This window comes from Fundulus heteroclitus, chromosome 15, assembly GCF_011125445.2.
Source record: "Fundulus heteroclitus isolate FHET01 chromosome 15, MU-UCD_Fhet_4.1, whole genome shotgun sequence".
NCBI lineage: Eukaryota > Metazoa > Chordata > Actinopteri > Cyprinodontiformes > Fundulidae > Fundulus > Fundulus heteroclitus.
This window is the reverse complement of record NC_046375.1, coordinates 3,136,839-3,163,346: the sequence shown is the minus strand read 5'-3', so window position 1 is coordinate 3,163,346 and position 26,508 is coordinate 3,136,839. Positions and strand designations below refer to the sequence as shown.

General features: G+C 38.4%; 3 protein-coding genes across 7 annotated transcripts; 1 reads left to right on the top strand and 2 right to left on the bottom strand.

Moving 5' to 3' along the window:
* Positions 1-981: 981 nt before the first annotated feature.
* ccdc25 (coiled-coil domain containing 25) lies at positions 982-5,552 on the bottom strand. 2 transcript variants are annotated; one of them, XM_021307725.2, is made up of 10 exons: positions 5,378-5,552; positions 5,153-5,200; positions 5,014-5,053; positions 3,421-3,472; positions 3,146-3,221; positions 2,955-3,058; positions 2,657-2,859; positions 1,612-1,657; positions 1,433-1,465; positions 982-1,260 (listed from the first exon to the last, which is right to left on the bottom strand). In XM_021307725.2, the coding sequence occupies exons 1-9, from the start codon at positions 5,400-5,402 to the stop codon at positions 1,436-1,438; spliced, it is 624 nt and encodes a 207-aa protein (XP_021163400.1). In that variant the 5' UTR covers positions 5,403-5,552; the 3' UTR covers positions 982-1,260; positions 1,433-1,435. The 2 variants fall into 2 exon arrangements, with proteins under 2 accessions (XP_021163400.1, XP_012736319.1); XM_012880865.3 differs by having other exon boundaries at positions 982-1,465; positions 5,378-5,551.
* Positions 5,553-6,211: 659 nt separating this feature from the next.
* Positions 6,212-16,801, top strand: esco2 (establishment of sister chromatid cohesion N-acetyltransferase 2). 3 transcript variants are annotated; one of them, XM_012880864.3, is made up of 15 exons: positions 6,212-6,350; positions 7,286-7,351; positions 8,274-8,398; positions 8,558-8,861; positions 8,951-9,269; positions 9,642-9,751; positions 10,218-10,323; positions 10,436-10,523; positions 10,673-10,712; positions 12,831-12,975; positions 13,267-13,398; positions 14,531-14,620; positions 14,725-14,868; positions 15,060-15,244; positions 16,173-16,801. In XM_012880864.3, the coding sequence occupies exons 2-15, from the start codon at positions 7,299-7,301 to the stop codon at positions 16,303-16,305; spliced, it is 1,974 nt and encodes a 657-aa protein (XP_012736318.2). In that variant the 5' UTR covers positions 6,212-6,350; positions 7,286-7,298; the 3' UTR covers positions 16,306-16,801. The 3 variants fall into 3 exon arrangements, with proteins under 3 accessions (XP_012736318.2, XP_021163387.2, XP_021163386.2); XM_021307712.2 differs by having other exon boundaries at positions 8,268-8,398; positions 8,954-9,269; XM_021307711.2 differs by having other exon boundaries at positions 8,268-8,398.
* A 122-nt stretch (positions 16,802-16,923) lies between these two features.
* On the bottom strand, positions 16,924-24,555 carry pbk (PDZ binding kinase). 2 transcript variants are annotated; one of them, XM_012880830.3, is made up of 7 exons: positions 24,454-24,555; positions 23,299-23,460; positions 21,954-22,093; positions 21,385-21,554; positions 19,089-19,218; positions 18,575-18,772; positions 16,924-17,232 (listed from the first exon to the last, which is right to left on the bottom strand). In XM_012880830.3, the coding sequence occupies exons 2-7, from the start codon at positions 23,457-23,459 to the stop codon at positions 17,003-17,005; spliced, it is 1,029 nt and encodes a 342-aa protein (XP_012736284.2). In that variant the 5' UTR covers position 23,460; positions 24,454-24,555; the 3' UTR covers positions 16,924-17,002. The 2 variants fall into 2 exon arrangements, with proteins under 2 accessions (XP_012736284.2, XP_021163389.2); XM_021307714.2 differs by lacking the exon at positions 24,454-24,555 and adding an exon at positions 24,329-24,434.
* Positions 24,556-26,508: the final 1,953 nt, after the last annotated feature.

Below are 26,508 nucleotides of genomic sequence, written 5' to 3'. Positions count from 1 at the left end.
GTTGGGTTTTGTAGGTGGACGCACGCTTGTACATATTGTAAGACTATAAAAATGTAAATAGATCTTCATACTTGCCAAAATATATACCTATAAAACCAATAACATAAATATTTTAACCTTCATAGCTACCTTCTCTATTTTAGTATCATGTCATGTTTTTTTTTTTATTTATATTACTGAATACTGTTATATTACTTCTGTTATAATTATTTATATTAAATTGTTGTTTATAAATGGAAGCGTGTTGTGTCTTGTACTTTGTTTTTGTGAACAAATGCTGTTCACAGATTCTGCTGTCTAGTCAAAATGTCTAGATAGCACTGACTTTCATTGTAATCACACGGACATGAAATCAAAGATCGGACATCTGTGTCAAAAGAGAAGAAGATTGGAGGATTCGGGCATCGATCCCGCTACCTCTCTCTTGCCAACAACAAAGCCAATTGGTGCGCACCTCATGTTCTGATGGGCTTACGATTCATCAATCACGTTCCACCTCCTGGAACTTTTATCACATGAATATAACATATTATATGGGTACCCTACCATTTGAGTTAATGGCCATTAATAATACTTTATAGCCATAGCATAATCCATCCCTGGACATATAACATTTCCTGATATTGGGGTTGTGACCTTATTGCCTTCACATAAGAGTTGGATGCTCCAGCCCTTTTGCTCTATGATGTCAATAACTTTACTTTTTGATGCAGATCATTTAGTCCCCATCCCTGTTCTTCACGTGTACGCTCAAAATTGAACCATTCCTTTTAATGTAAAACATCACAAAGAATACATTTTTTTAAACATCAGTTTTTTAGATCTCTGCAGCATCTCAGCATAGCATGCGTGTTTAAATTGATAAGGTGGAAGCCCCATTATGATATCAGCCTGGCTGACATTTTTGACACAGCAGGATACATTTTAGACCTGTTGATAAACAACCACAATATTCTACAATGAAAAGACCAAGGTAATAGCTTTAAATTTATACAATGACTTGTGTTTAATAAAATATGACATGCAGACAAAATTAGCATAATGAGAAAGCAAGCAGGAGGCTCTGCAGCTTCAACAAAATGCTGTTAGATTGAATGACTGAAACAAAAGAGACCCATCGAGACACCATTTTATCATCATTTAGCACAGAATCTGTTGTCTGGGTTTTCTCCCTCCAAACGACTCCTGCTGAGCAGTGTTGTCAGGTTCACCCTTCCTCCTTTAATGTAGAGGTCAGCCGGCTCGGTCTGACAACAGCTCCTGGATCAAGAGAGGCAAAGTCATTCCCCGATGGTTTGGCTTCTGCTCAGTGTCCAGAAGCAGTATGCGCTTGTTTGTTTTTGATTTTCATTTATTTAAAGTCTGTAACGAGCTACTGCAAGCGATGGCAGCAGGGGAGCCCTCCGACCACTGATCGCCGTCGCATTTTCACCTGTCACATGAAGTCGTCTGAGTCATAGCCGTCCTGCAGAGAAGTAAAACATGTGACACGAACCCAGACTGTAGCCATAAAATAGTTTTCAAACTGGAAATTCGTCCAAAGAATCACCTTTACATATAGCTAAAGTCTATGATTAAAAAATTTTTGGTTTGGTCCATTTTCATCCTTACCTCATTAGTTTTCATGTTTTCACTCTTCATCAGAGAAGTATAATGCCTAGAGAAGAAAAAGACCCTGTTATTTACAAGTCTTTTACATTTCCTTGTAAAAGTATCCAGAACCTATGAACTGTTTCACATTTTTTTTCAACCACTAATATTGTTGTATTATATTGTGATTGTATATGATAAACGAAAGAAAAGTTGCTCATCCTTGTGATGTAAAGGGAAATGTTTGTTATTTAAAAATGGAGTTTAACCTTTTTTTCCTTATTGACTACATTTTTTGCAAAATAAAATATGAAACGTGTAACCACCTACAGGTTTTCAGCTCAGTCAATCTACCAATCAACTTTAACCAGCATCCTGTCTCCTGCTACAGAAAGAGACCCCCACAGCATGATACTGCCACCACCATGTCTGACATCAGGGAAAGTGTGTTCAGAGTGATCTTCACGCAAGTTTTTTTTCAGGTGTAAGGCAAAAAGTTACATTCTTTTGCCTCATCTGACCAAAGCAGCTTCTTTCATTTTTTGTCCTGTGTCTTGTTACGTGGTTTTGTGGCAAATTGGAAGATTTTTCCTACAACAAAGGCTTTCTTCCTGCCGCTCTTTCATTAAGACTAGATTTGCAAAGTGCAGAATTAATAGTTGTTATGTCAACAGAGCTGTGGATCTCTGCAGCTCCTCCAGAGTTACCATCCAATATTGGCTGCTTCTCTTGATAGACAGTCTTTTTGAGCCGTCTCTCAATTAAAATGGAAAGCCGTGTCTTGGTTCTGCAGCTGTTCCATACTCCATTTTTTTTAGATCATAGCATGAACAGCAGATTTTTTTGTGGGGGATCAGAGTTACAAATGCACCACACCATTCAGATTTTTATCTGTAAAAGAACTTTGAAATGTACATACCCTGTTACTTGAAAATGATGCACCACTTTACCAATAAAATACAGAGTATCTACTGGTTGTAAGGAGAAAATATAAGAGAGCTCAAGGCGTGCAAACACTTCTTAGTAAACTAGCCAAGCTTTACATTATTTAAGATCTTTGGCCCACCTGAGCTCCTCCATCTCCTTTTTCTTCTTCTGCTCTTCCTTCTCTTTCCTCTTCTGCTCCTGGAGTTGAGCTTTCTTCTCGTTCCTCTCCTCCCGGTCCCTTGCTTCCCTCTCTGCTGCCAGATCCGGGAAGCGCTCTTCTTTCGTCTTCTCCAGACGGTTTACGATTTCATTGATCTTCTTCTCAACGGCAACAAGCTTCACCTGCGAGAAGCAACAACAGTCTCATAAGGAGGAAAGCTGGCAGAGTGCTAGTTCCAGGAAGCAGAGCCTTTGTGAGGTATGTTTGGGCTGCTGACCTCTTTCTGTTTGTAAAAGCCGATCTGACCAACATCCATGTCTCCAGTTTTCTTCAAGTTGGCCCACGACGTGTAAACCACATTGATGTTGTTCATCTTGCAGCCTGACAGGGGACAAAACCGTCATCCTTCCTATGTCAAGTACAGAGAATGCATTTGCAGGAAGCTCTGATAGGATGATCCAGAATTACCCTGGATGCTGTTGTTCTTCACCAGCTGAGCACAGTCTACCAGCACCTCTGGAGGAATATCATCTATGGTTTTACCCTAAAAAATGAGACAAGCACATCAATCAGAGAAATCAGTTTATTGTGGCTCAAGCTATATTCAAATTAATTGATAATTCTAATTATTCCTTCAGTTATTGTTAATCAGTTTCTAACCCTGAATTACCAGCAAAGAAAAAAAAACATGAGGAACTGTTTTGGATGTTATGCTTTTCAGTTTGGTCTGATTCCCTCTTTACCTTCGGCATCCTTAGGTAAACGTGAGCTGAAGAGAGTTTGTCAACGTGAAACCTACGTGTGGGGTAAAAAAAAAAAAGAAGCAAATGTTAACATAAACATGGTTGTGCAGATTAGAGCCGCAGACTACTTTGATTCAAGATGAGAGACATCAAAAACAGTTTCAGTAAATGAGTTGAAACAAAAATATAAATCATTTAATACATTTTTTCTACTTGGAGCTATACAAAATACAGAATTTTCATTTCCTACTTTCTTTTCTTCATTGATAGACTAAGACGATACCTTTAAATCTTATTCTACGCCATCATTTCACTTTTTAGATCATACAGAGAGGATTTTCTAAAGTTTAGTGATGGCTTGCATGCAGGTAATTCAAAATTAAGTTTCTTTTATTATCTGATCATTTACATTTCTTTTTCACCTGCACTGCCGTTCAAAAAGTAATCATATCCTGTGCATTTCTAACAGTTTATGTCACATGTTTTTTCCTTAACTACAGTAGAGAGTTTTGCAAATTCTTGTTGCAAAATAGCTTAACTAAATTAGAGGATGAGCATTGGTGAACATCAGTTGTCAAGTTTCGATACGGTTCTTAATTTGATTAACCTCTGGTCTTTGACTGGCCCATCTTACATCTGAATATGGTCAGGGAAAAAAAAACTTCAACTGTAGCTCTGGTTGTATATTTAGGGTTGTTGTCCTGCTGGACGGTGAACCACTGCCTCAATCTCAAGTAATGTTCGGCCTCTAACAGCTTTACTTACTGGACTGGACTGTATTTTGCTCCATCTATCAATTCTGACCAGATTCCCTGTATCTCCTAAAGAAGAACATTGCTACAGCATGACGCCGCCTTACGATTAGTCGCCTTACATTTTGCTGACGTTCTTCCACATAAATGTTGTACCTCTTAAATGACAACCAGGACTTCTAGTAGCTGTCTTTTATTAAAAAATGTTCTTCTGTCACTCTTCCATAAAAGCAAGATTAATTGACTGCACAGCTAATAGTTTTCCTGTCAACATATTTACCAACTGAGCTGTGGATCTCCATAACCTTGAACCATACACTCCACATTTTCATATGATGGACTTCACAGTGTTCTCTGAGATGTTCAGAGCTCAGGTTATTATCCTCTAACCTAACTCTGCATCTAAGCCTCCCTCTCCAAAACTTTTCCCCCAGTCTGTCTGCTCTGTTTAATCTTTTATCTTCAGTGTGATGTTTGTTCGCTAATATTCTCAAATAAGCCTCAGATGGAACAGCTCGGCTCCTAGCTTACAATATTACACATAATAATTGATCACTAAATGTAATCAATCAAAAATTGATTACTTGTGAAAGCAGGTGGCTTAAATGGATTTTATTAGGGAGGAACAGAGGCTGAAAATATGTGCATGGGCTCACGTAACATCCTAAAGAAATACACTAAAGATTGTGGTTGTATCGTGACAAAATGCTCAAGAATTGGCAAGTTCCTTCGCAGAACATAATTGTGAGCATTTTACAGCAGCTCCAAGGTAATGAAAATTAATGGGATCGTGACAAGCACGTTTTAATTACATGTGTATGGAAAAACTAAAGACTCTTACCAGATGTCTTCGGGCCAACCATATTTAATGAGATCCTCATCTACAGAGAGAAACAGCTCGTGTTAAAATTGCAACGGATCACCAACAACAACAATAACCAGAAAGCAGAATACATAAAGGCGTGCGAGATCAACCTTACTTTCATATTTATCTTTCCCCATGTAGATCGTGAATGGAGGGTCCACCACTAAAGAAAGAAAACAGAAATCTGACAGCTGACTGGGTGAAATAGAAACAGCTGGCACGAAATTAATAAAAACACAAAAAACAGGTTAAAAAAAGTCCCGTTGTGAATTACTGATGTATGAAGCTAACCGGGCTACAAACTAACAGCGCTGCTGATGTTGGAGCTGCACTCACTCACCGGCACTTGTGAAATAAAACACCATTTTCTCCGAATAAAACCACAATGGTAGTGTATTAATGTGACAAGCTTGGTCTGTGAATTAATAACAAATACGGTGAAAAACTTGAGTTAAGTTTTCGTTGCTACTGTCACTTTACTCATGTACGGAATGACCCGGAAGTTGTTAGTTGTTGACGTAAAGTTGCCGGAAGCTAGCTAACTTTGCTCTTCAAAATGCTTTTTTCCCCAAATGAAAAGAAAACATATTGAGATAAAAATATTCCGATGGTATTGGAGTGAATTAATTCTTTGACAGCCAACAATATAAAAATAAATTTCTTTACGCACCGCATAAATCCTTCCAATTTGCCACAAACCAAGTAACAAGACACAGACATTTTGATTTCTCATCTAGCTTCGGACGTTCGCTTAAAAAGCATCTAACTTTTAGACTCCCGTTAGTCAAAGTAGTATGTTAACAGTGACAAAATGCAAGCAGGGATGGACAATTTATTTGCAAACTACTTGCATAAAAAAAGAGAAAAACAAGGCAAGTTGACCAAGAGGAACGATCTGCTAGTAACGGCTGGTGCTATGTGGAATGATTAGCTCGGTTTTCTTATTTTATTTTGGATTCCTAAAGTATACTTGTAAATAGCCTTGATAAGGTGGCGTATATAAATAAATAAATAATGCCCTATTTCTTAAGTTTAATTTAAATTTCTCGTCCACATTTGAAAAAGCTGTCAAAATTTGACAAAACGATTTTTCTTGTTTTATTTTGAAGGTATGACTCGGTCGCTCCAAAAGTTGTTGCTGTGGTAACGTTTCCGCTTCCGGTAGAGTTGTGCAACTATTCTCAGACTGGCGCGCTCTTCAAAAACAGAGAGGAGAAACGCGCGAGGATAGAGCAGCTGAAACTCCAGTGACGCAGATTAAAATTTTTTCTGCCTCAATTGCAACTTTTATTGTTTTATGAAGAAACCTGTCGGTAAGACGAATAAAGAGCTTTATGTTGTGTTAACTCTGGCCATTCTTACGTTTGATTCTCTGGTTTAATTTGCGCGTTTATCGATCAGAACCGTGACATTATTACGTGCCATCACGACATTAAGAGCTAGCATAGTTTTAAAGCTAAAATAGTGTTTCTGTTTCTGTAAATAAGAGGACAGGCGGCGAAATTCTGCTGTACAAGAGGGCCGACCGCATCTGATCAACTTGTGTGTTTCATAAGCTAATCATCCCGCCAAATGCGCTTTTGCTGCTAAATTATGCGGGTTTTTGTATTTCCTGCTAACTTTGCATGTTGGTCACCAGAGACGAGTGAAAACACATTTAATCCATGCCTGAAGTAGCGTTTGAGGTTATTCTGAAGTAGGAAGTTAAACCAGATTTTAGCTAACTTAGCGTAACCCACAGGAAGAGAAATTTATAGCTGCTTTTCTTTGTTTCATCCTTCATGAATTTAATGTCAAAAGCCCTGTTTTGTTTTCGTGTAAAGTGGAGATAGACCCATAAACTGGACAGAAATCGCAAAAGGCAATTTTCTTTAATTAACAAGATGAATATATCAACATTACTTGGTACTTATATAAGTGTATCAAGCAATACATATAATCACAGAAAAAATCTGATAAATGTTTGGGGAAACTATTGAATAAATGGGAATACTTGTATAATGCCCTGATCTTTTCATTTAGATTTGAAGCTACTCCCTCTATAACAGGATCTGCAGCATGTTTTTTATTTTTGTTTTTTGTCTGTGTTTATATACTTTGATTAGGACGTTTGAATCTGTCAAAATCAGAACAAACTGTATCGGTCAGGGGATCTCTATTTGAAAGGCAGGTTTTTCTTTTTTCAGAGATGTAGGATTTTTATTCTTAAAACCCAATCTCCTGTGCTGTTGTGTGTGTGTGTGTGTAGGTGAACTTTGAAAATGATACCAACCTCAACCAGGAAGCGAAAACTGTCCTCTCTGGACTCTGAAAGGTGAGATGTAAACACGTCGTGATTAAACATTCCTCTTGAATTGTTGCAAATGTTAGCTCCAGTTTCACGCTGGGGATGTAATAAAATTCAATTCAATTCAATTTTATTTATATAGCGCCAAATCATGAAACATGTCATCTCAAGGCACTTTACAAAATCAAGTTCAATCATATTATACAGATTGGGTCAGATTATACAGATTGGTCAAAAAATGTCCTATATAAGGAAACCAGTTGATTGCATCAAAGTCCCGTCAAGCAGCATTCACTCCTGGGGAACCGTAGAGCCACAGGGAGAGTCGTCTGCATTGTACATGGCTTTGCTGCAATCCCTCATACTGAGCAAGCAGGAAGCGACAGTGGGAAGAAAAACTCCCCATTAATGTGAAGGAAAACCTCCGGCAGAACCGGGCTCAGTATGAACGGTCATCTGCCTCGACCGACTGGGGTTACAGAAGACAGAGCAGAGACAGAACAAGAGAGACAAAAAAGCACAGAAGCACACATTGATCTAGTAATCTGTTCTACATTAGATGGTAGTAGCGGGTGAGCCGTCTTCTCTGGATGATGTCACAGTTAACAGAACGCCAGACCAGGTGTACCTACTATGAAGAGAAAGAGAGAGAGCAAAAAGTTAAAAGCTGAAATGACGACAGTCATTTCAATGTAATACAATGCAAAACTGGAGAACAGTAGACTGAAGAACAGTAGAAATCAGTAGAGTGAGAAAATTAGACCCTGATGTCCTCCAGCAGCCTAGGCCTATCACAGCACAACTATAGAGATAGCTCAGGGTAACATGAGCCACTCTAACTATAAGCTTTGTCAAAAAGGAAAGTTTTAACATTAGTCTTAAAAATTTCATCTTAATCTGACACTGTGTTGTTTTTGTTTCTAATACGACGTTTCGCTCAAAACATTAGTCTCCCGGCCAAGAAGCGCTCCATGAAGCAAGTGTCACCGGTCAAGAAAAGATCCCCAAGAAAGGGCCTGTTCTCACCAACTGGGGCGACACAAGGAGGACAGCAGTCACCACAGAAGACAGCAGGTAAGACAGGCCAGTTTGGTGTAGCTGAAAGTATTTCTTTTTGCCCTGAAGGTAAAACTCTAAAAGTTTTGTCTTGTTTATATGGATGAAGAGATTAGAACCATTACTGTCAATTTTAAATCTTCTACTTTAACATAACAGGCTTGTTTTTTTTTCTAGGCTTGTCCCGTAAATTTCCTGTGAAGCCATCGGTGGTTACAAGCTCCTTCTACAGCAAGCAGAAAACCGTCTATCTCAATCCACTCGAGAGAAAGGCAGTAAAGGAAGCATTGCCTTCCCGACTCCCTGCTATTCTCTCTCCACCTCCATCAACCCAAAAAGCAGAAAAGAAAACGAAGAAAACTGTGAAAAGAGGCAACAAATCCACAAATGCGCCAATTGGGTCTAGTAAGAGGGGGAACAAGGGTACCAAATTTTCACAATTACCTATAAAGAAAATTAAACTGCCCAAGAGCAATACCAGGTTTGTTTCTGTTGCCTTGTCCTAAAAATCATGCTTATGGTAACCATTTTAGTTAATTTTTTTTAAACCTTCACTGTCATTTTATTCAGTAGTGCTGCAGCTAAACCGACATCCAGCAGCAGCAGCGCACCTACAAGCAACAACCTGGCAGATGCAAAGAAGGCAATCAAGATGTCTTTTAGCAGCCTGAAGCCCAAGCCAAAGATCTTTGTCGGAGCTGCTTTCTTTGTTACAGGAAAGAAGCAGCAATCCATGTATAAAAGATCTGCTCCCAGGTCCTCAGCCAAACCAGCTCCAGTCAAGAGCGAGAGCCAAACTGCACCCCCGCAGCAGAGCATGGAGAGGTTGAAGCAACTGCAGCAGCAGGTGGATCAAAAGGTGGTCCAACAAAAGCAAGAGCCAGAAAAGGTTGGTGTTTATCGCATTATATTTTGGAGGGGTTTCCCTTTTTCTAAAGATGAAACAGTTTCTCATCAAAGATGCTTTGTAAACCGCCAGAAAATTCTCATTTCCTTATGCCGACTCTCCTTTTAACTTATATCTGCTAGAAAACATTCATGGCGGCATAACATACAGACACCCTGGCTTTAGAATTGGTTTTTTTTAAACTACATCAATAGAAAAGATTGCTGAGTTGATTTACTGTAGTGTTTATTGTGATAACCATTAGTTAAGCTGCTTATTTAAGTGTATTATTCCATTGGTGTTTAGAACATTACAGGAATTAAAATAATTTAATGTAAGGGTTAATTTTGATCGTTTGCTGTGGCTGCTGTACAGCGACTAGATGTGGTGGAGAGCGGATACAGAACCAAGGAGATGACGAAGTTTGATCCATCCGACTGGTTGGATGCTGTTGACGAGGAGCACGAAGTTCCCCATCCATCAGGGTATGGTAATCGACCGTAACTGCTTTCTGAAAAATAATTTTGGCTCCCCTTAATGAGAGCATCGAACCAAGTTTTTTTAAATTGTATAAACTGTGCCTCTTGTAGCAAATGTTGTTGTTGTTGTTGTTGTTGTTGTTGTTTTTAACTGTGTATCCTGCCACTAGATCTTAGTTTTTCCACAACACATTAAAACAACCCAGAAATGTCTAAAAAGAAAATGATGCAGGATGATGAGAGTTTAAAGTGTAACTCATCCCAATATCAACTTTTTTTGTTAATTAAACTGTTCAAATGACCCTAAGGATGTTAACTTTATGTTACTGTGCATTTTTTTATATTTCTATATGAACTGAAACGAAATTATGAAATGGATTTTGATATCTAGAATCTAGAAATCTAAGAATTTAACAGACCTACGTTCACACATGCATGTTATATAAAATGAGTCAATCTTTGTCTGCCTCAGCTGCCCCAAAGAGTTTGCTGAAATGTACGGAATTACAAAACGGCTGAAGATTGTGCTTTCAAGGACACCCAGTCCAAAATCTAAGACGTTATCCTTCAGCACTCAGGTAGGCGCATCACAAGTCCCACTGGACTGAAGCACATCTCTTTATCAGGTAGGTATCAGAACCTTGTTTAAAACCTGTTTTTTTTTTTTTTGTTTTTTGTTTTTTTTTGCAGGATGAGTTGCTAACAGAAGGTGGTTCTGAGCCACACTTTGACCGGAGTGGAATAAACCCCACCAAAGCTTCCACCACTCCTTCCAAAGGTGCGTATCTACATGTGAACATGGCTCCATCCTCAGCATAAATAGTTTAATTGATCTAAGGCAGCGTGCGCTCACGCAGTACTGAAGAGCTAGATTATAGGATTCTTTATGTTAATTTTAATGTTTACATTATTTTTTTTCCCCCACAGGTTCTGGAACTGTTTACCCCATATTTGACTCATCAAAAAGGTGAGACAATTTAAACAATGTTCGGCTTGATGTTTGATATGTGTGCGTTTTAGCATGAACTGACTCTGTGTATTTGGGGTTTTTCTATTAGACCAGCTCATTTTAAGCTTGATTTCTTAGTTGTCTGGTTCAACAAAACAAATATCCGGTGAATATTCTTCTAGCTTTTTGTCTATCCCCGCTCTGAGTCGAACCTTTTTCACCCCCTACATTTTATCTATATATTTATATGTTTAAATAATCAACATTTCACTCTTAATTTTACAGGTTATATAATGGGGAGTATTAATTATTGTCAAACAAAAGTAATTTTTTTTATAGTTCTTAAAACGAAGGAATACTCCAAAAGATAGGGAGGGGAAAAAAGAGGAATTAGGCATTGGGCGAGAAGCGGGGTACGTTTCGGACAGATTGATTGTCAAGAGAGATGCATGAGACAAACCATGCATGCACACAGGAGTACCTGGAGAGAAGACACAAATGCACGGGGAGAACGCACTGACGGCACCCATTAAGACTTTTTATCAAATCCGAACCCAGGACTCTCACACCTCGTGGCGACAGCTGTAACAACCGTGCAGCCCAAGTGGGTTATTGTGGTCTGAATTACCAAGTAGAGAAGCACAATACATGCAGTTCAGTTGTCGTTGAACAGATAAATCAGTGTGTGCAATAAGGCAATTACAAAATCCCGCTCTGACCCAACGGTAGCGGTCGGAGGCGGCCGGACTGTCGGTCTGTCCAGGGCTCACATGGACGCCCATCCTCCTAAACGCATTCCAAATTAGCGACCCAACCCGTCGTTGGAGGCTGTTGCTTGTTGTGAGTGGAGTACCTCTAACGATCTCCAACAACAGGAACAGGGTGGGTCATTGATTTGCATCTGACTTGGAATGCAAACAGCAGCGCTCCCAGCTCCAGGTTGTTCCAGTGCGAGCTGGATGGGTGTCAAAACTTTTTTCAGAAAGAACTGAGCGAAAGCCCGGCCGCCTCCGATTTAAGCCCATTTGCTGTTGAGATGATTCGGATAGCTGAGAATTTGCACGGGCAATGATAGCGGTGCTTCCAGTGATGTTCATTCATCTCCTGGAAGACGGTAATCCAGTTAACAAATTAGTGTTTGAGGTACTAGGGCTCAGTGGAAGTGACGTAACTGGGAAAAAGGAAAGAGGAAAAATAAAACACGTCATGCTGGTCAATCAAAATGTTTTTGTATTGCTGTGAAGCGTTCCTACTGCCAATTTAACTAATTAGCATCTACAGGTGCTGGTCATAAAATTAGATTATCATGAAAAGGTTTATTTCCCCTCCAGTAATTCCATTCAAAAAGTTAAATTTTTATACCATCACACTGCAAAAATGGAACTAAAAGTAAGTAAAAATTTCTTGAAATGGGTGCATTTCTTCTTGATTTGAGCAGTTAAATAAGATTATTTGCCAATGGAATAAGATTTTTGCACTTAAAGTGGGAACAATTCATCTCCATTATTTTTCAAGTGCAGAATATCTAATTATCTTATTTTAGGGGTAGAACTACTAGTCCCATTGGCAAATAGTCTTATTTACCTGCTCAAATCAATGAAAAATAGACTAATTTCATAAATTTTTACTTACTTTTAGTTCCCTTTTTGCAGTGCATTACACAAAGACTGATATATTTCAAATGTTTCTTTTAATTTTCATGATTATAACTGACAACTAATTAAAAAAAAACGATTTCAGTATCTTAGAATATTACTTAAGATTAAGACAAAAAAGGATTTCCAGAAATGTTTGCCAACTGAAAAGAATGAGCATGAAACTATAAACTGTACAGCACTCAACACTTACAAGTTGGTCAGCAGCAGAGAGCATGAAGTGCTCTAAAACTTCCTGGTAGACGGCTACATTGACCATTGACCTCAGAAAACACAGGTTGGATTATGGGACCTTGATTTTTTTATTACCTGGATCAGAAAATGAGAATCTGGGATTTAAAAGATAGGCTTTAAAGCATCAATTTACTGAACAGCCGTCAGTTTAATTAAAGCTTATCCGTACACTTTCACGTTGCATTATTGAAACTGCAGAACTGTCACATTGTGACTTGATTTTCTTTTTGTTGCGCCATTGTTTCAGGTTGAGTGCAGCTCTGCGTCCTCCAGCGTCCTCCAGCACGCCCCTGGTCTCCTCTGGAGCTTCACTCCAGCCGGTTTCATCTGCAGCAAAAGAGCGACAAGCTCGCAGGAAGAAAGAAAAGCTGGACACAGACCAGCTCATTATTGTACTTACTTATTTATTTTATATATTCTTTGTGTTTTTGTATGTCTGAACTTTTGTTTTTGGTTCATGCTTGATGCTGCATAGGTTATATTATCAAAGACATAAGAAAATATTGAATAAATGAAAACAAAATTACAGCGTAGGCCGTAAAGCGACGACAAACTTACAAGCAGGACAGTTTGGTGTTGGTCATTCTCATCTGTTTTTTTTTTTTTTAGAACCTAGATCTTGACAAACGAGGTTAAGTTAATCTATATCTACTTAACATGATGTCTGACTCTGTTTTGGTCAGGACGCTGGGCAGAAGCAGTTCGGAGCAACGACCTGCAGCTCCTGCGGGATGGTTTACAGCGCAGACAACCCAGAGGATAATTTCCAGCACACGCAGTTCCACCAGCGCTTTCTGGACTCCATTAAATATGTGGTAAGACTTCCTTTATGTAGTCATTACCGGCCAGGAAGTGTACACGGACAGCACCATTAACTGCTTTGAAAATAATTTAACTTATAATATATAATTTGTTTAAACCAAGATTCTTACCTGGGTTTGAGTCTGACCGTAGAACATTTAACTTTTATCTAAATGTCCAAATCGACTAACCCGGGTTAAGGAGTAAAATTAATGTGGTTTTTTTTTTGCGCATGTGTTAAATGAGGTACAGAATCCAAGTAGTGCAGTTCACTGAACCATGATCATTGGGAGGGCCACCTGCTGTGGTTGTTGCTCTAAATTTTACTGTGGGTAAATTCAAAGTCCAGGCAGCTGGCTGGGAGGAATTTTAGAGCGCTTGATCCTTTACTTTGCTGACAAGCTGTTTAATTTCAAAGATTTTCTTTTTCAGCAGGCCTTTTTACTCTGGTGTACCAATACTTGCATTAATGACAGCATCGTTAAAGGTAGAGTCCGTTTTTCCCCAAGTCCCTTTTTGAATAACTGCACATGTGTAAGACCATCTTACCTGCTCTTCTACCCCTCAGGGGGATTGCATAAAAAAATACCCCCAAAAAACCTAAATCTACTCTCGTCTTATATCTTTTTACTGAGACCAGAACTCTGACCAATCACTGCTCTTTGCACCGAAGAGCAGTGATTGGTCAGTTTTTACAGGCCTGCAGCTTTCACAGAGATTGTTTCTTTCTTTTATTTATTTATTTATTTATTTATATATATATATATATATATATATATATATATATATATATATATATATATATATATATATATATATATATATATATATATATATATATATATATATATATATACACACTCCTGTTTCTGAATGCATAATTGACTACTTTCAGGATCAAAGGCTGACTTTACCCAATAAAGTGTTTCTGAACAGGATTACCTACTAAAGCTTTAAGGTGGTAAGAGGAAAATAGGAAACCAATGCAGACAGTCGCTACTAAAGCAACCTAAGCTTCCCTAACCATTCAGTGAAGCACCAGGCCTTAATGCAACGTTGCATTGATGCATTCATTCAAGCAAAATGAGCAGAGTCCATGTCTGGGTTTATTTAATCTGACCGGAAGTTTCGTTTCTTTTATTTCAGGGTTGGAAAAAGGAACGGGTGGTGGCCGAGTTCTGGGATGGTAAAATTATCCTGGTCTTACCCGATGACCCAAAATATGCAGTCAAAAAGGTGCCGGACAGCACGAATCACACGTTGTGCAAAAACGACGACTATCAGGACCAAATTGTGCTGTTTTTAAATGCTTGTTTGATACCGACTGTGTGGATTTCCAGGCGGAAGAAGTGCGTCGTATAGCGGACAACGAGTTGGGTTTCCAGCAGGTGACTCTCAGCAGACCGGCGCAGTCTAAGACGTTCCTGTTCATCAACACAGACCGACTGGTGGTTGGATGTCTCGTCGCCGAACCCATAAGACAGGTAGGCGACAATCTAACATTTGAGGCAGAATCTAAAGTAAAAGCCTGCAAAGAAATAGCTTTTTGAAATGAAAATGTAGACATTTCATGAGTACGAAACGTTTTTACAAATAATTTAAGCAATTTTCCTGCAGCTTATAGGCCTTTTGTGTCACAAAGTTATGCATGTGGGTATCCTGTGTTTTCCCTCAGGCCTACAGGGTGCTTGAGCAGCCAGATCACAACAAGGACATGACAAAGGACGACTTTATGGAGCGCCACAGGGCCTGGTGCTGCTCCACCGTCCCAGAACAAGCGCTGTGCGGCATCAGTCGGATCTGGGTCTTCAGCCTGGCGAGGCGGCAGAGCATCGCGACCCGTATGCTGGACACAGTGCGGTGAGACATCACACTTCACATTTTATCTTTGACATTTATTGGTGCAGATTTGACTTTTTTTTTTTTTTTTTTTTTTTAAAAAGCACGTTTAATAGACAACCCTTCCAGGGACAATCCTTTGAGTTTTACCTGGTATTTCTGTTAAAAGGCAGGATTTCTTTAAGTTTGTGTAAAAACTAGGGCTGAACAATTTATCACATTTTCAATATATTCGTGATTAAAAAAAAACGCAAATTCCAAATCGCAGAGGTCTGCAATTTTTGGCTATGTAACAATTAGTGAATCAGACGCATCCTTTAGGTGTTGGTAAAATATTTAAAGTGGGTTTGCCTCCACATGGAAGGGAAGACAGTTGCAGCAGTGAGATAATCTAATTTTATTACTTTTTTAGAGTTTGTATAATCACACAAAGCATTAAGTACAGGTCAATCAGTTTAATACATAGACTTGTTTGTTGGTTGCACTTTATGTTCAACAAGGATTGATGTCCAATTAAACTAAAAGCTGTTCTCTTGAATAATATTCTGTATTCAATAGAATTCAATTTCAATATTCAATAGATTAAATAGAAACATTAAAAGTTCATATTTAAAATAGTCCTTGTTTACAAACCTCTTTATTTAGAGGCCATTTTTGTTGCTTGTGGTTAACGCAGAGAAAAGTCAAAATTGCAATTTTGGTTGAAATATATTGTGGGGTTATATTGTAGATGCTGTGGGTCTTTTAGCAACTAATCCACATGGTGAGGAAACAAATTGATTTGTTGTTTGGATATATTTTAAAACGCATGATAAATTAAACTGGAAAAAAAAAATTGCATTAAATCGCAATATTAAGAATTTTTTTTTTCCAAAAATTGCTCAGCCCTAGTAAAAACCAGTTCCATCAAAGTCCACCAGACACATTTTGTTTTTCTTCGTCTCTTCAGGAGCACATTCGTGTACGGAAGTTACCTGACCAAGGAGGAAATCGCCTTCTCTGACCCGACACCCGATGGGAAGATGTTTGCCACCAAGTACTGCAACACTCCAACCTTCCTCATCTACAACTTCGTTGCATGAGCAACAAAGCAAACGTCTAATTAAAGGCGCTGCATTGATGGGACTGATGTGTTGGAGTTTGTCACGTGGAAAGATTGAAAGATTTTCCGCTGAATGTTAAAGTTTATATGCAAAGCTGTTCAGGTTTTTGTTCTGTAAGGCTTTAGCTTTGTGTGTAAAGTGGTTAAATCAAGTAGGTTGTCCATTCAGTATTTATAATGGGGGCCCTTTTCACTGAATGTTTAAATCGTCCCTTCACCTGCAGCAGCTAAAACATGTTTTTTCAGTTTGATTAATTTAACTTTGAGGCCATTTTTTTTTTTTTTTTTTGTTGAGAGTTCAGTTGTACTGACAACCTCCAGCCTTACACGAGACATGTTCAGGCTAACTTTAGTGTTTAGATCTTTGCTCCAGTTGGAAGTATTCTGTGCAATTTGAAGTCAATGTTTCAGAAATATGGACGCCGTCACTGTTCAGGGACATGTTGTACATTTAATAAACTGTTTTTCCTTTAAAACGCTTACTGGTTCTTGGTGTTTGAAAGAGGAGTTACTAGTGGCTCAGCGTAGCCAATGAGGTGTTATCCTGGGGTGAAGTGCAAAATAACTGCAACCAATCCGAAGGAGGAAAAAAAAAAAAAAGCATTTTAACCAATTTTACTGTGACAGAACAAGACAGACAAAACCCCCCACAAACATTTAAAAAAGGATGATATCCGTCAGTCAATAACGATGACGTCCCACGGTGCTTGCTCCAGCACAGTGTCTTCCTCCAAGGCCTGGACGATCTGGGCCGCTGACGGCCTCTTCTTGGGGTCTTCCTCTGTGCAAACGCAGAACAGCTCCACCATCCTGCGGTACGGGCCGCCCAGAGACGCGGTATCCAGTGGTGGCCTCGTCCCCAAACGCTCGTAGTAGGCGTCCTCGTCAAAGTTGTCCATCGAGTCGTCTGGAATGCACACAATATTTAACAAAATCTGTGATTTATAGAGACGTCTGCATCTAATCATGACTTATTTTTCTAGCTACAGCTGAGTTTACAGAGCTGTTAAAATCTGGTTCATGTTCATCACTATATTTCCATAAGCTTTCAAGTCATTGACATTTACAAACACCGGCATCTCTTAGGAAAGTGCAGCAATTGGTCATTTAGTAATATAACCATTTGGATTATTTCAGGTCTTGTAAACTAGCCTTTATTTTTGAATGCGTTTTTTAAATCAACAGTGAAAGTTAAGCTTAGTGTATTTTTCGGCCTATAAGTCACACTTAAAAAATCCTTAAATATTCTCACAAATTGATGGTTTACTCTATAATCAGGTGCACCTTATATATGATTCAAGTTGTGCTTACTGGCTGATTTTATGTGGTACAATGCGCTCAAATCTGGTAAAATGTGCAAGTACAACTTTGGTTAGCAACGAAGCTGCTCCACTCAATGGATATTCTGAGCATTACGGTACACTGTCACTACCTGACTACGCGCTAGCAACAGTAAACCAAGTAAGTTAATTCAATATAAACGTTACGTTTGTTTTAGCCTTATGTTAGAAACAGGGCAGTTTAATCCAAATACTCTGTCCTCCAGACAGAGACGGATAGAGAGCTGTGTAGGTGAAGGGGCGGAGTGATATTACACACTTGGGAAGAATATTTAAAAGCTTAGTTTTTAAATGCATTCTTGCAAAAATGCCCTTTGCACAATCAAATTCTGTAGATACAAATGGTTTAAAAAAAAATACTCACCTGTACACTGTGACTTTCTCCTGCATTGTTTACATTTCAATTGTTTTACTTTTAAATCACTGCTCTAACCTTATACTGCAATTTACAAGCTGTATGCAACGAAATTTCATTCTGTACGCACTCTGTGCATACAGAATGACAAATAAAGTTGCAAAGTCTAAGTCCTCTAATATTTAATGCGCCTTATGGTCTGAAAAATACAGTAGTTAAAATAATTTTCACTAAAAATCCTAATGAGTAATTCAGAATTTCAAATTGGTTTCTAAAATCCCAGAATTAAACATGTTTTTTTTTTTCCTTTTTAAATCACAGCACCAGTCTTGGTTCTTCTTTATTAGCAGCCTGTTCATATTTACCCAGGAAGAACAATGCATGCTGTAAAGAACAAGCAGTTTAGAGCTTTTTTGTCAGGCTTAAATTAGTTAAATTAGATTAAATGTATTGCCCCCATGAAGGGATCAACTTGGGCCACTTTTATACTTTATTTACACATTTAAAAGTAAGAAATGCATATCTTCAAGCCCACAAATACTAAATCATCTTACCCTCAGTATCCTCTTCTCCATCATCATCATCATCATCATTGAGTATCGGCAGGTGAGGCATCTCCAGCGTCATCATCTCCCACAGAGTCAGACCGAAGGCGAAGATGTCGGTCTTATCCGTGATCTCTCCTCCCTCCTCCAGAGCTTCCTTCGGCGTCCATGGCTCCGTGCCGATGTACTTTGCTTTTGGGTCGGACACTGAGGATAGACGGGGAAATTTTTTTTTTACAGTTAATTAATTTTCTTTGCTATCACTACAAGCGTCCCAAGAAAAAACGAAAAACAAACTGCCTTTAATGAACTAAAATCTGGGTATTTAAGCAAAAAAAAGAGTAAATATACCTCAAACTTTTCCTCCAAATCAATCGCACTGACACTATATCTGATAAAACAACCTGTGTGACTTTTTCTTTTATTCTGGTTGATATAATCCACCTCCTGTCACGAGATTTGATCGTATTGTCGGAAGCTAACCGATGAAAGAAACCCTTTCATGACTGAAAACAAGGTTTACCTCGCATGTTCTCGTCGAGGTGCAGAGAGACGCCGACGTCGCAGATCTTGACCGTATCAAAATCACCTTTGATAACCACGTTACATGACTTCATGTCCCCGTGCAGAAGCTTCTTCTCATTGTGAAGGTACTGCAAAGACATTAGGTACACCTTATAATCTGATTTGGACTAAACATAATTTTCTTTCAACTATTATTCAAAGTCTGAGAAAAGGGGAACTCTGAAAGCATTTTATCGGTAGAGGAAACAGTTTAAAAATCACATTTACCTGGTACACAGGCACATCAGTTGTAGCAATTCACATGTTAAGTACTGTGAAAATCTGTCCCCTCACAGATGGCTTCTATTTGTGCTTATTTTGTCACGGTTCAATGTCTCAAACAAATTTTAATGTTGGAGTAAATACAAAAAAAACCTATTTTCAAATCAAGATTTAATTCATTAAGGGAAACCACCTATCCAAACCAACCTTGCCCAATGTAAAAAAAGGTAACGCCGGCCTTAAATCACAAATCAACCATCATTAAACTACTTTTTGTTGGAACGCTGGGTTAAAGTTCGCAAGACACACCAAGGCCTGTTCAATACTTGGCCTCCACACACAATATAATAAATCATTCAAATGGACCTTCTCCGTTGGCTTAAAGATCTCAAAAAGCAACATCATAAAAGAAGGGGGTAAAAAAAGGCAGAAAAACAAATTTACTGACATCTATCAGTCTGGAAAGGGAAGATTTTTCTAAGCCTGTAAGACACCAGCGAATCAAAGTGAGAGCCACAATCAACGAGTGGATTCAGCAGCAGTGGTGAAACTTCCCAAGAGAGGCCAGGCAATCAGAATCACTCCAAGAGTCACAAAACAAACGGAACAACATACTGACTCAAACACTGTGGTAGAAGTGTGAGAGTTTGGGGGCTGCTTCCCTTTGAGACCATGACGGATGGAGGAATTTTGCTACTACTAGGGCTGCACAGTATATCGTATAATGACTGTGTAATATTAATATCACAAAGGACTGTTTGGAGCGCAATAATCTTGGCTACTATAGTCTAAGGCTACGTTCACACTGCAGGTCTTGATGCTCAATTCCGATTTTTTTGTGAAATCTGATTTTTTTGCGTGGTCGTTCACATTTCCAAATATATGCGACTTGTATGTGATCTCCTGTGTGTACTGAATTCGTTCAACCTAAATGTCCCGCATGCGCACTCGAGGACGTGATGACGTCACACGTAGCAAAGCGTCCTCAGTGTTTGCGGAAGTAAACATGGATTATAATGCTGGCGCGCATTTTGCGGTCATTAATTTATTTTCTAACCGGAGCTTTCTCTCCACTGACTGCTCTTCTCATTGTTGTCCGCCATTGGTGTCGTCTTTCTTCTCGCTTCTGCATAGCAGGACGCAGAATAGTGACGTTTGTCGAGTATCGGTGACGTACAGGTCGGATTATTACGACCCGGCCGTACAGACACAAGTCACATTTGAAAAGATCAGATACGTATCAGATTCAGGACCACTTATCCAAGTGGCCTGGGTCGCATTTGCAAAAATCCGATCCGTGTTGTTCAGACTGTCATAAAAAGATCAGATACAGGTCGCATATGGGCAAAAAAAAAAAAAAAATCGGAATTGGGTCACTTTAGGCTGCAGTGTGAACTAAGTGGTATGAGCCTGTGTTTTCCATGCTAATATAATATTCAGTCAGTTGGACAGAGGCTCACATTGGACACAAATTACTTTGCTTAAAACGCTACAAGGTCACAGAGTGATGGAAGCACAATGAGAAAGAAAAATGGACGTACATCACAACTGATATTGTCATCACAAGATTTTCTAACTAATATCCAGCTATCACTACACAATCACAACTCTGGAAAAGGCAACGTTTTGAAGTGGACTAGTCAAAGTCTGGACTTAAATCCAATTTAAATACTAAATAACCCTCCAACATGAATTGAAACAACTCTCCATTCCTCAGTGGTGATGTTAAAGAGTCTCCCGCTCATCACAAACGCTTGATGTCAGTTGCAGCTAAGGATGAAACTAGTTATTAGGTTTAGGAACCAATTACATTTATTTTTTACATATTTCCAGGTGAGTTTGAATAGCTTTTTCCCCTCTCACTGAATTAAATCATAATAAAAAACAACACATTTTTATTTACTCAGGTCATGTTTATCTTTTTTTCATGATCTGAAACATTTAAGTGTAACAGAAAAACAAGAAACAGAGGGCATTTGTAAGGTCTTCTTCAAAGACCTGTACATTAAGCCGTTAAAGTGCACGAGTTTTACCTTCAGCCCACGTGCCACATGCAGAGCCACCTTTTCAATGTTGGCGGCAGGAAAAGCTTTTAGTCCGTTCTCCCTCCGGCTCTCTATCAGATCGTTGAGGGACTGCTCTCCTCCGTATTCCATAGCCAGACACTTTGAGCCGTCTTTTGCTGTGGCAAAGGCACGGAAACCTTTTCAATGACACAACGAGGCACAGCATTAGCTCCAGGAACCCGTTTACAATGCGAGGGTCAAAGAGATGAAAATTAAAGCTCAAATAAATTCCAAACATAAACCTCTCTGCTGATGGGTTTTAACAGGCTGCAGATTGTGATTTGATAAGTTATTTACACTGTGGGGTTGGGAATCCACTGTGAAAAATAATGATCCTAACTATTATTTATTAGGTATTAAGAGGACCTTAGATGCCTTTTTTATAGAACCAAAACATCCAGGCCTTTCCCTGTCTTACTTTAAGCACCTCCTAGGTATATTTTTATTTGTTAATTTTTCTTTAGCATTTTCCTACTTTATTATCCAGTACAGATAAATCTCAAAGCTTTACATGGACTTACATTAATTAATCTTACCAACAATGTTTGGGTGATCTATTCCCTTTAGGATCTCTGCTTCCTCATTCAGACGCATCTGGTAGACGGACACCTGTTTGGACGCGCATTTGCTGTTGATCTTCTTTACAGCCCAAGGAGAAGAGTTTAGCTTTCCCTCTCTGGATTTAAAATAAAAAAGGACAGTATTACAGTTTTTTTTTTTTGTCATTGTAACACACGAGTTCAACCAAAAAAATAAGCTGTGGCTACTAACATAGCTCGCCACCGTCAGGATGTGAATGGGTGAATTACTGACTGTAGTGTAAAGCGCTTTAGGGTCGTCAGACTTTATGGAGGTGCTATACAAGTGCAAGCCATTTAACTTTTAAGATTAATGCAAGAAAATGTGTATAATACAGAAAAAAACTCACATTGTGTAACATTATAGAAGTGAAATGCCTACTTCCTAGTAACTCAACCAATCATATGAGCTCCCTCGGTTGCCACGGGAAAACGTTTTGGGTAAAAGGAGCCAGGACCAACAGGAATAAACACTGGAAGGACGAATAGATAATATAATAATATAGCAAGAGGTTACAATGATGACATCATATAGGATCTACCCCCATTTATCTAACTTTTTTAATTTTTTTTTTAAGCTTTCCACATTGTCCATACCACTCTGTGAGTTTTATGATATCAGCCACTAAAGGTATAAATCAGCTGTGACCATAAAAAAGCTGTTTGAAATTGCTGAAACTGCCAAATATATTGTGACTATAGAGGGACCATGCCTGACATTTGAAATATAATATCCGAACAAATATTGCATCCTAAGAGCCCTTTGTCATCGTAATACTGCCACAACTTTCACAACTAATAATAGTATACAGCTCTATTGCCAATGTATACTGAGCGATAAATACATTCTGCGTTTCGAAGGCCCTTTTTAGCCTTTAGATTGAGACGCCATCTTCATAACTGTCAGTTGCATCTGACATGCTGGATATTTCCTGACTGATGCTGACCCCTTCTTCTCCTATCTAACATTTTTAATCAGCTAGCTAAAAGTCTTTCCAGTTCTTCATGGGATTCAGATCTGGAGAGATTTCTGACTGCAGGTCTTCCGTCAAATGATTATCCCGACACTTTACATGATCAGAAAGAGGATTCATGAGCGAAATAACAACTGCACTAATCTTTGGTTGTCCTACTTTTACAGGACAGAAGGCATAATATTTACACAAAAATGTTATGCTTCCTTTGTGCTAATATTGTAAGAAGCTTTTCTTTTTGTCATCCAAGGCTAATTTGCCTTAAATGTGCACAAATGTATAAAGAAAAAACAACAACAAATAAGTCAGTTTGAAGAATCATTTCCAACCTGTTCATAAGATAAACATTGACTCCGGTCCCACAACCAAGCTTCTTCATGAATGGTGAAGCAGGGATGACGACAGGGGACCGACCTTCGCTGCTCCCAGAACTCCTCACCCGAACTCTATTAGGGGTTTTAAACACCCCTTTGTCATTTGTAGAGGCCATCCTACCCAAGAAAACACACATTAGAAACAAACATCATCGCATTTAACCTTTTCAGCGTTCCTCCTTATTTTACATTAACATTTTTTTAAGGTTTTCCACAATCAATTTTCTTTATTTCTGACTGCAAGACTAGGCTTTATTACCCGCACAAATCACAAAACAGGCCCATTCACTGACGTGTAAATTCTCTGACAGTTAATCTAAAATGAAAACTTCCATGACTCTTGATAAATAGTAAAGTTGTAATGTGGTGGAAAAAGAGATAAAAGATGCAACTTAAAAATCAATGGAAAATGCAATATTACTTAGAAATTGTGATTTTTTGTTTGTTTTTGGAACAACAAAAAGCATTACTATCTGGAAACAAAGATATATTTTTTCATACTCAAGACTTAATTTCCTATTACTTATACAGAACTTGAATCCCATAAATATAAACTTGGATGTTTTTAGGACGTCACCGGAACCCTTATTTTCGATAAGCCATTTTGCAATTCCAAAATCAGTACAATGAGACGTAAAAATAAATGTTAGAGCCATATAATCATAGCCGAATAAAAGTATAGAGTACTTTATGCTGTACTAATTGTGTAAATACCGGCGTTTGCCCATTTTGTCGCACAAAATGAAAAAAAGACCCAAATTTGAATAGAGGTTGGTACGTTCAAGGGGAAAAAATGTACAATGCTTTTGCGAAAGGCCGCAATAAGTGTCCAGCAGCGTCAAAAACGTTATTTTCTTAAATGTTCCAAGCGCAATAAGCAACTGAAAATTTTAATTATTACATTATTTTTAAGGTCAACGTTTAGCCTAAGCTAAGAAGGAACCGAACCTAAGAAAACGCCACAATTAGCAAAAACGGCTACTACCTTTTGGCTTTTCATCAGTTTAGCGCTTAATCCACTGTCGAAGTTTATGCAAAAGTGGTATAATTATCCATATCTTTATTTCAATACTCAAAACTTAATCGTTAGTTCAGTAAATCTAAAGTTACCTCGGTTTGTTTTCACTTGTAGAGCAAAACAGATGTTATACCGCGCAGCACATTCAAACGACTGGTGTGGGTATGGAAGCCGAGGAGGGACAAAAGTCTTCGCGTTTGAAACATCCAACAACAATTTGTTTACCACTGTTCGAGGTTCACTTCTTTAAATAAAATTTAAAAATGAATTTATATGTATGTATAAAGTACGTATACATTGTACAGTAAGTATGTATACAGTACACATACTTACTGCACACACACAAATAGGATAGAAAAAAAAAATAATAAAGAAGAGAAGAAATGAGTTGTAATTCAGATCTACACCAGCAGAGGGAGGCCATGATTCTTGAGTTTGGATTTGGATGTAGTAGATGTGGGACAGGTGTTTCTGTATGACAGTTCGTAAAGGCTCCAATTCTTGCCCTGGTTTCCTAAAATCTCCACAGATAAAATAATCTCCATTATTTTAAAGCTCACAGGCAAATAAGATCATGATGCCTTTTTCTGTAATTTTATCTAGATTAGTAGATATTCCTAAAGATTCTCCACTAAGGGAGAATTTGCCAAAAATCAAGAGTTCACATTTTCAATTAAAGGACAGGATTTCATATCTTTGCCCTCAAAACTTCTGCTTTCTTTCAAATATAACCTCAAATTGTGTTTCTGCAGTCAGATGTACTGCTTCTTGCGCATATATTTTCTGCTCTTGCTTTATCCTCCACATGTAAACAGATTTAGATGTATTTAGAGCATATTCAAACAAATCAGCTGTCTGTCACATCCATGCATTGTTGTAGGCATGTTGTTATTTTCAGCATATGGTGACCCATAATCCTAAAAATGTTGACAGTCTGCCTTTTAAAGAATCTGGTTGCAGCCATTGTTTGCTTTTTCTTTTTGCACAACCTCTGTTCCTCTAATTTTAACTATACTTTCATCCATATATCTTCAAAAACAATGGACCTTTGTAGTCTTTTCCTTATTTGTGAAAGACAATCTAGTCTTTGACATTTTTGGACAATTCTCTTTGGGACCCATATTGTTTCGTGCATAAGACACATGTAACATTACTGAAATCAGACCAGGTAATTGACGTCCCGGATGTAACAAATAAGGCCCTTGATTAATTGCATCTGTTGTGCTGGGAAACACCTCTAATTTGCAAATGTGTGCTCTGGTAAAGAATTATGTTCAGGGGCTATTGAATAATTTATGACTGAACTTGACGTTGAAAGTAGGATTCAGTGTTAAATTTAGATCAATTGTTTGAAAAATGTGTTTTATCTATTCAAACTGATCTTTTAAACCGATCTTTTAAATAGTTATTTTTAAACTGTTTGTTGCTAACATATAAACCAGTCTGAATTTTGGAAATGAATCTAATAAACCTGATTACAGCCGTAGTTGTTTTTGGGCATTGTACTGTTGTTTCATTGGCATTTTTCACCCACTTTCTCACCGTCACCAAGACTTTGCTGTAAGAAATCGTCTCACTCGTGATAGTGAAGTGGGCACGGGTGTTCACTCAAGCCATCCTATTTTCATTTAACCGCTTTTCACACTCTGCAGAAAACTGCAGCTCAATCTGCTCATTGTGTGACAGTAGAACCATTTCATTATGAGGAAGACCAGCAGGAATGTGGTCTGATGACAAATGGACGTGGAAAGGAAGACTGGGACTTTCTACTTTTCTCCCTGTTGCTATTCCCCTCGAAGCAAAATGAGATCATGTTTGTGAGCTCTGCAGCCATGTGCTGGGGTTGTGTGTTACAAATGTAGGCTGGGCCATTTTCTGATCAGACACAGGAGCAATTGCTGAAGTTTAAGTGAGAGACAGTTCACTTCAGTGGCGCCAAAAGGAATATAACTTTAGATCAGAACGGATTACTCTGAAAACACCTTCACCCATAACTTTGTTGTTAGAGAATGAAAACCCACCAGTTATTATCCAGCATTAATGTGTTATAAATCCACTTCTGATTGTGATTTGTGTAGCCTGAATCACATAATGCTGCAACAAATACTGCTATCTACCTTTCAGTGAAATATATTCCTTATACAAAA

Coding starts and splice junctions, on each gene's coding strand:
- ccdc25 (XM_021307725.2), bottom strand. CDS start 5,402: ATGGTGTTTTATTTCACAAGTGCCG. Junction 5,054..5,152: donor GGGGAAAGATAAATATGAAA/GTAAGGTTGATC, acceptor TTCTCTCTGTAG/ATGAGGATCTCATTAAATAT. Junction 3,059..3,145: donor GAAGAACAACAGCATCCAGG/GTAATTCTGGAT, acceptor GTCCCCTGTCAG/GCTGCAAGATGAACAACATC.
- esco2 (XM_021307711.2), top strand. CDS start 7,299: ATGATACCAACCTCAACCAGGAAGCGAAAACTGTCCTCTCTGGACTCT. Junction 13,399..14,530: donor TGGACTCCATTAAATATGTG/GTAAGACTTCCT, acceptor CTTTTATTTCAG/GGTTGGAAAAAGGAACGGGT. Junction 14,621..14,724: donor CAAAATATGCAGTCAAAAAG/GTGCCGGACAGC, acceptor GTGGATTTCCAG/GCGGAAGAAGTGCGTCGTAT.
- pbk (XM_012880830.3), bottom strand. CDS start 23,459: ATGGCCTCTACAAATGACAAAGGGGTGTTTAAAACCCCTAATAGAGTT. Junction 19,219..21,384: donor ATGTGGCACGTGGGCTGAAG/GTAAAACTCGTG, acceptor ATGTCTTTGCAG/TACCTTCACAATGAGAAGAA. Junction 18,773..19,088: donor CCTCGACGAGAACATGCGAG/GTAAACCTTGTT, acceptor GTCTATCCTCAG/TGTCCGACCCAAAAGCAAAG.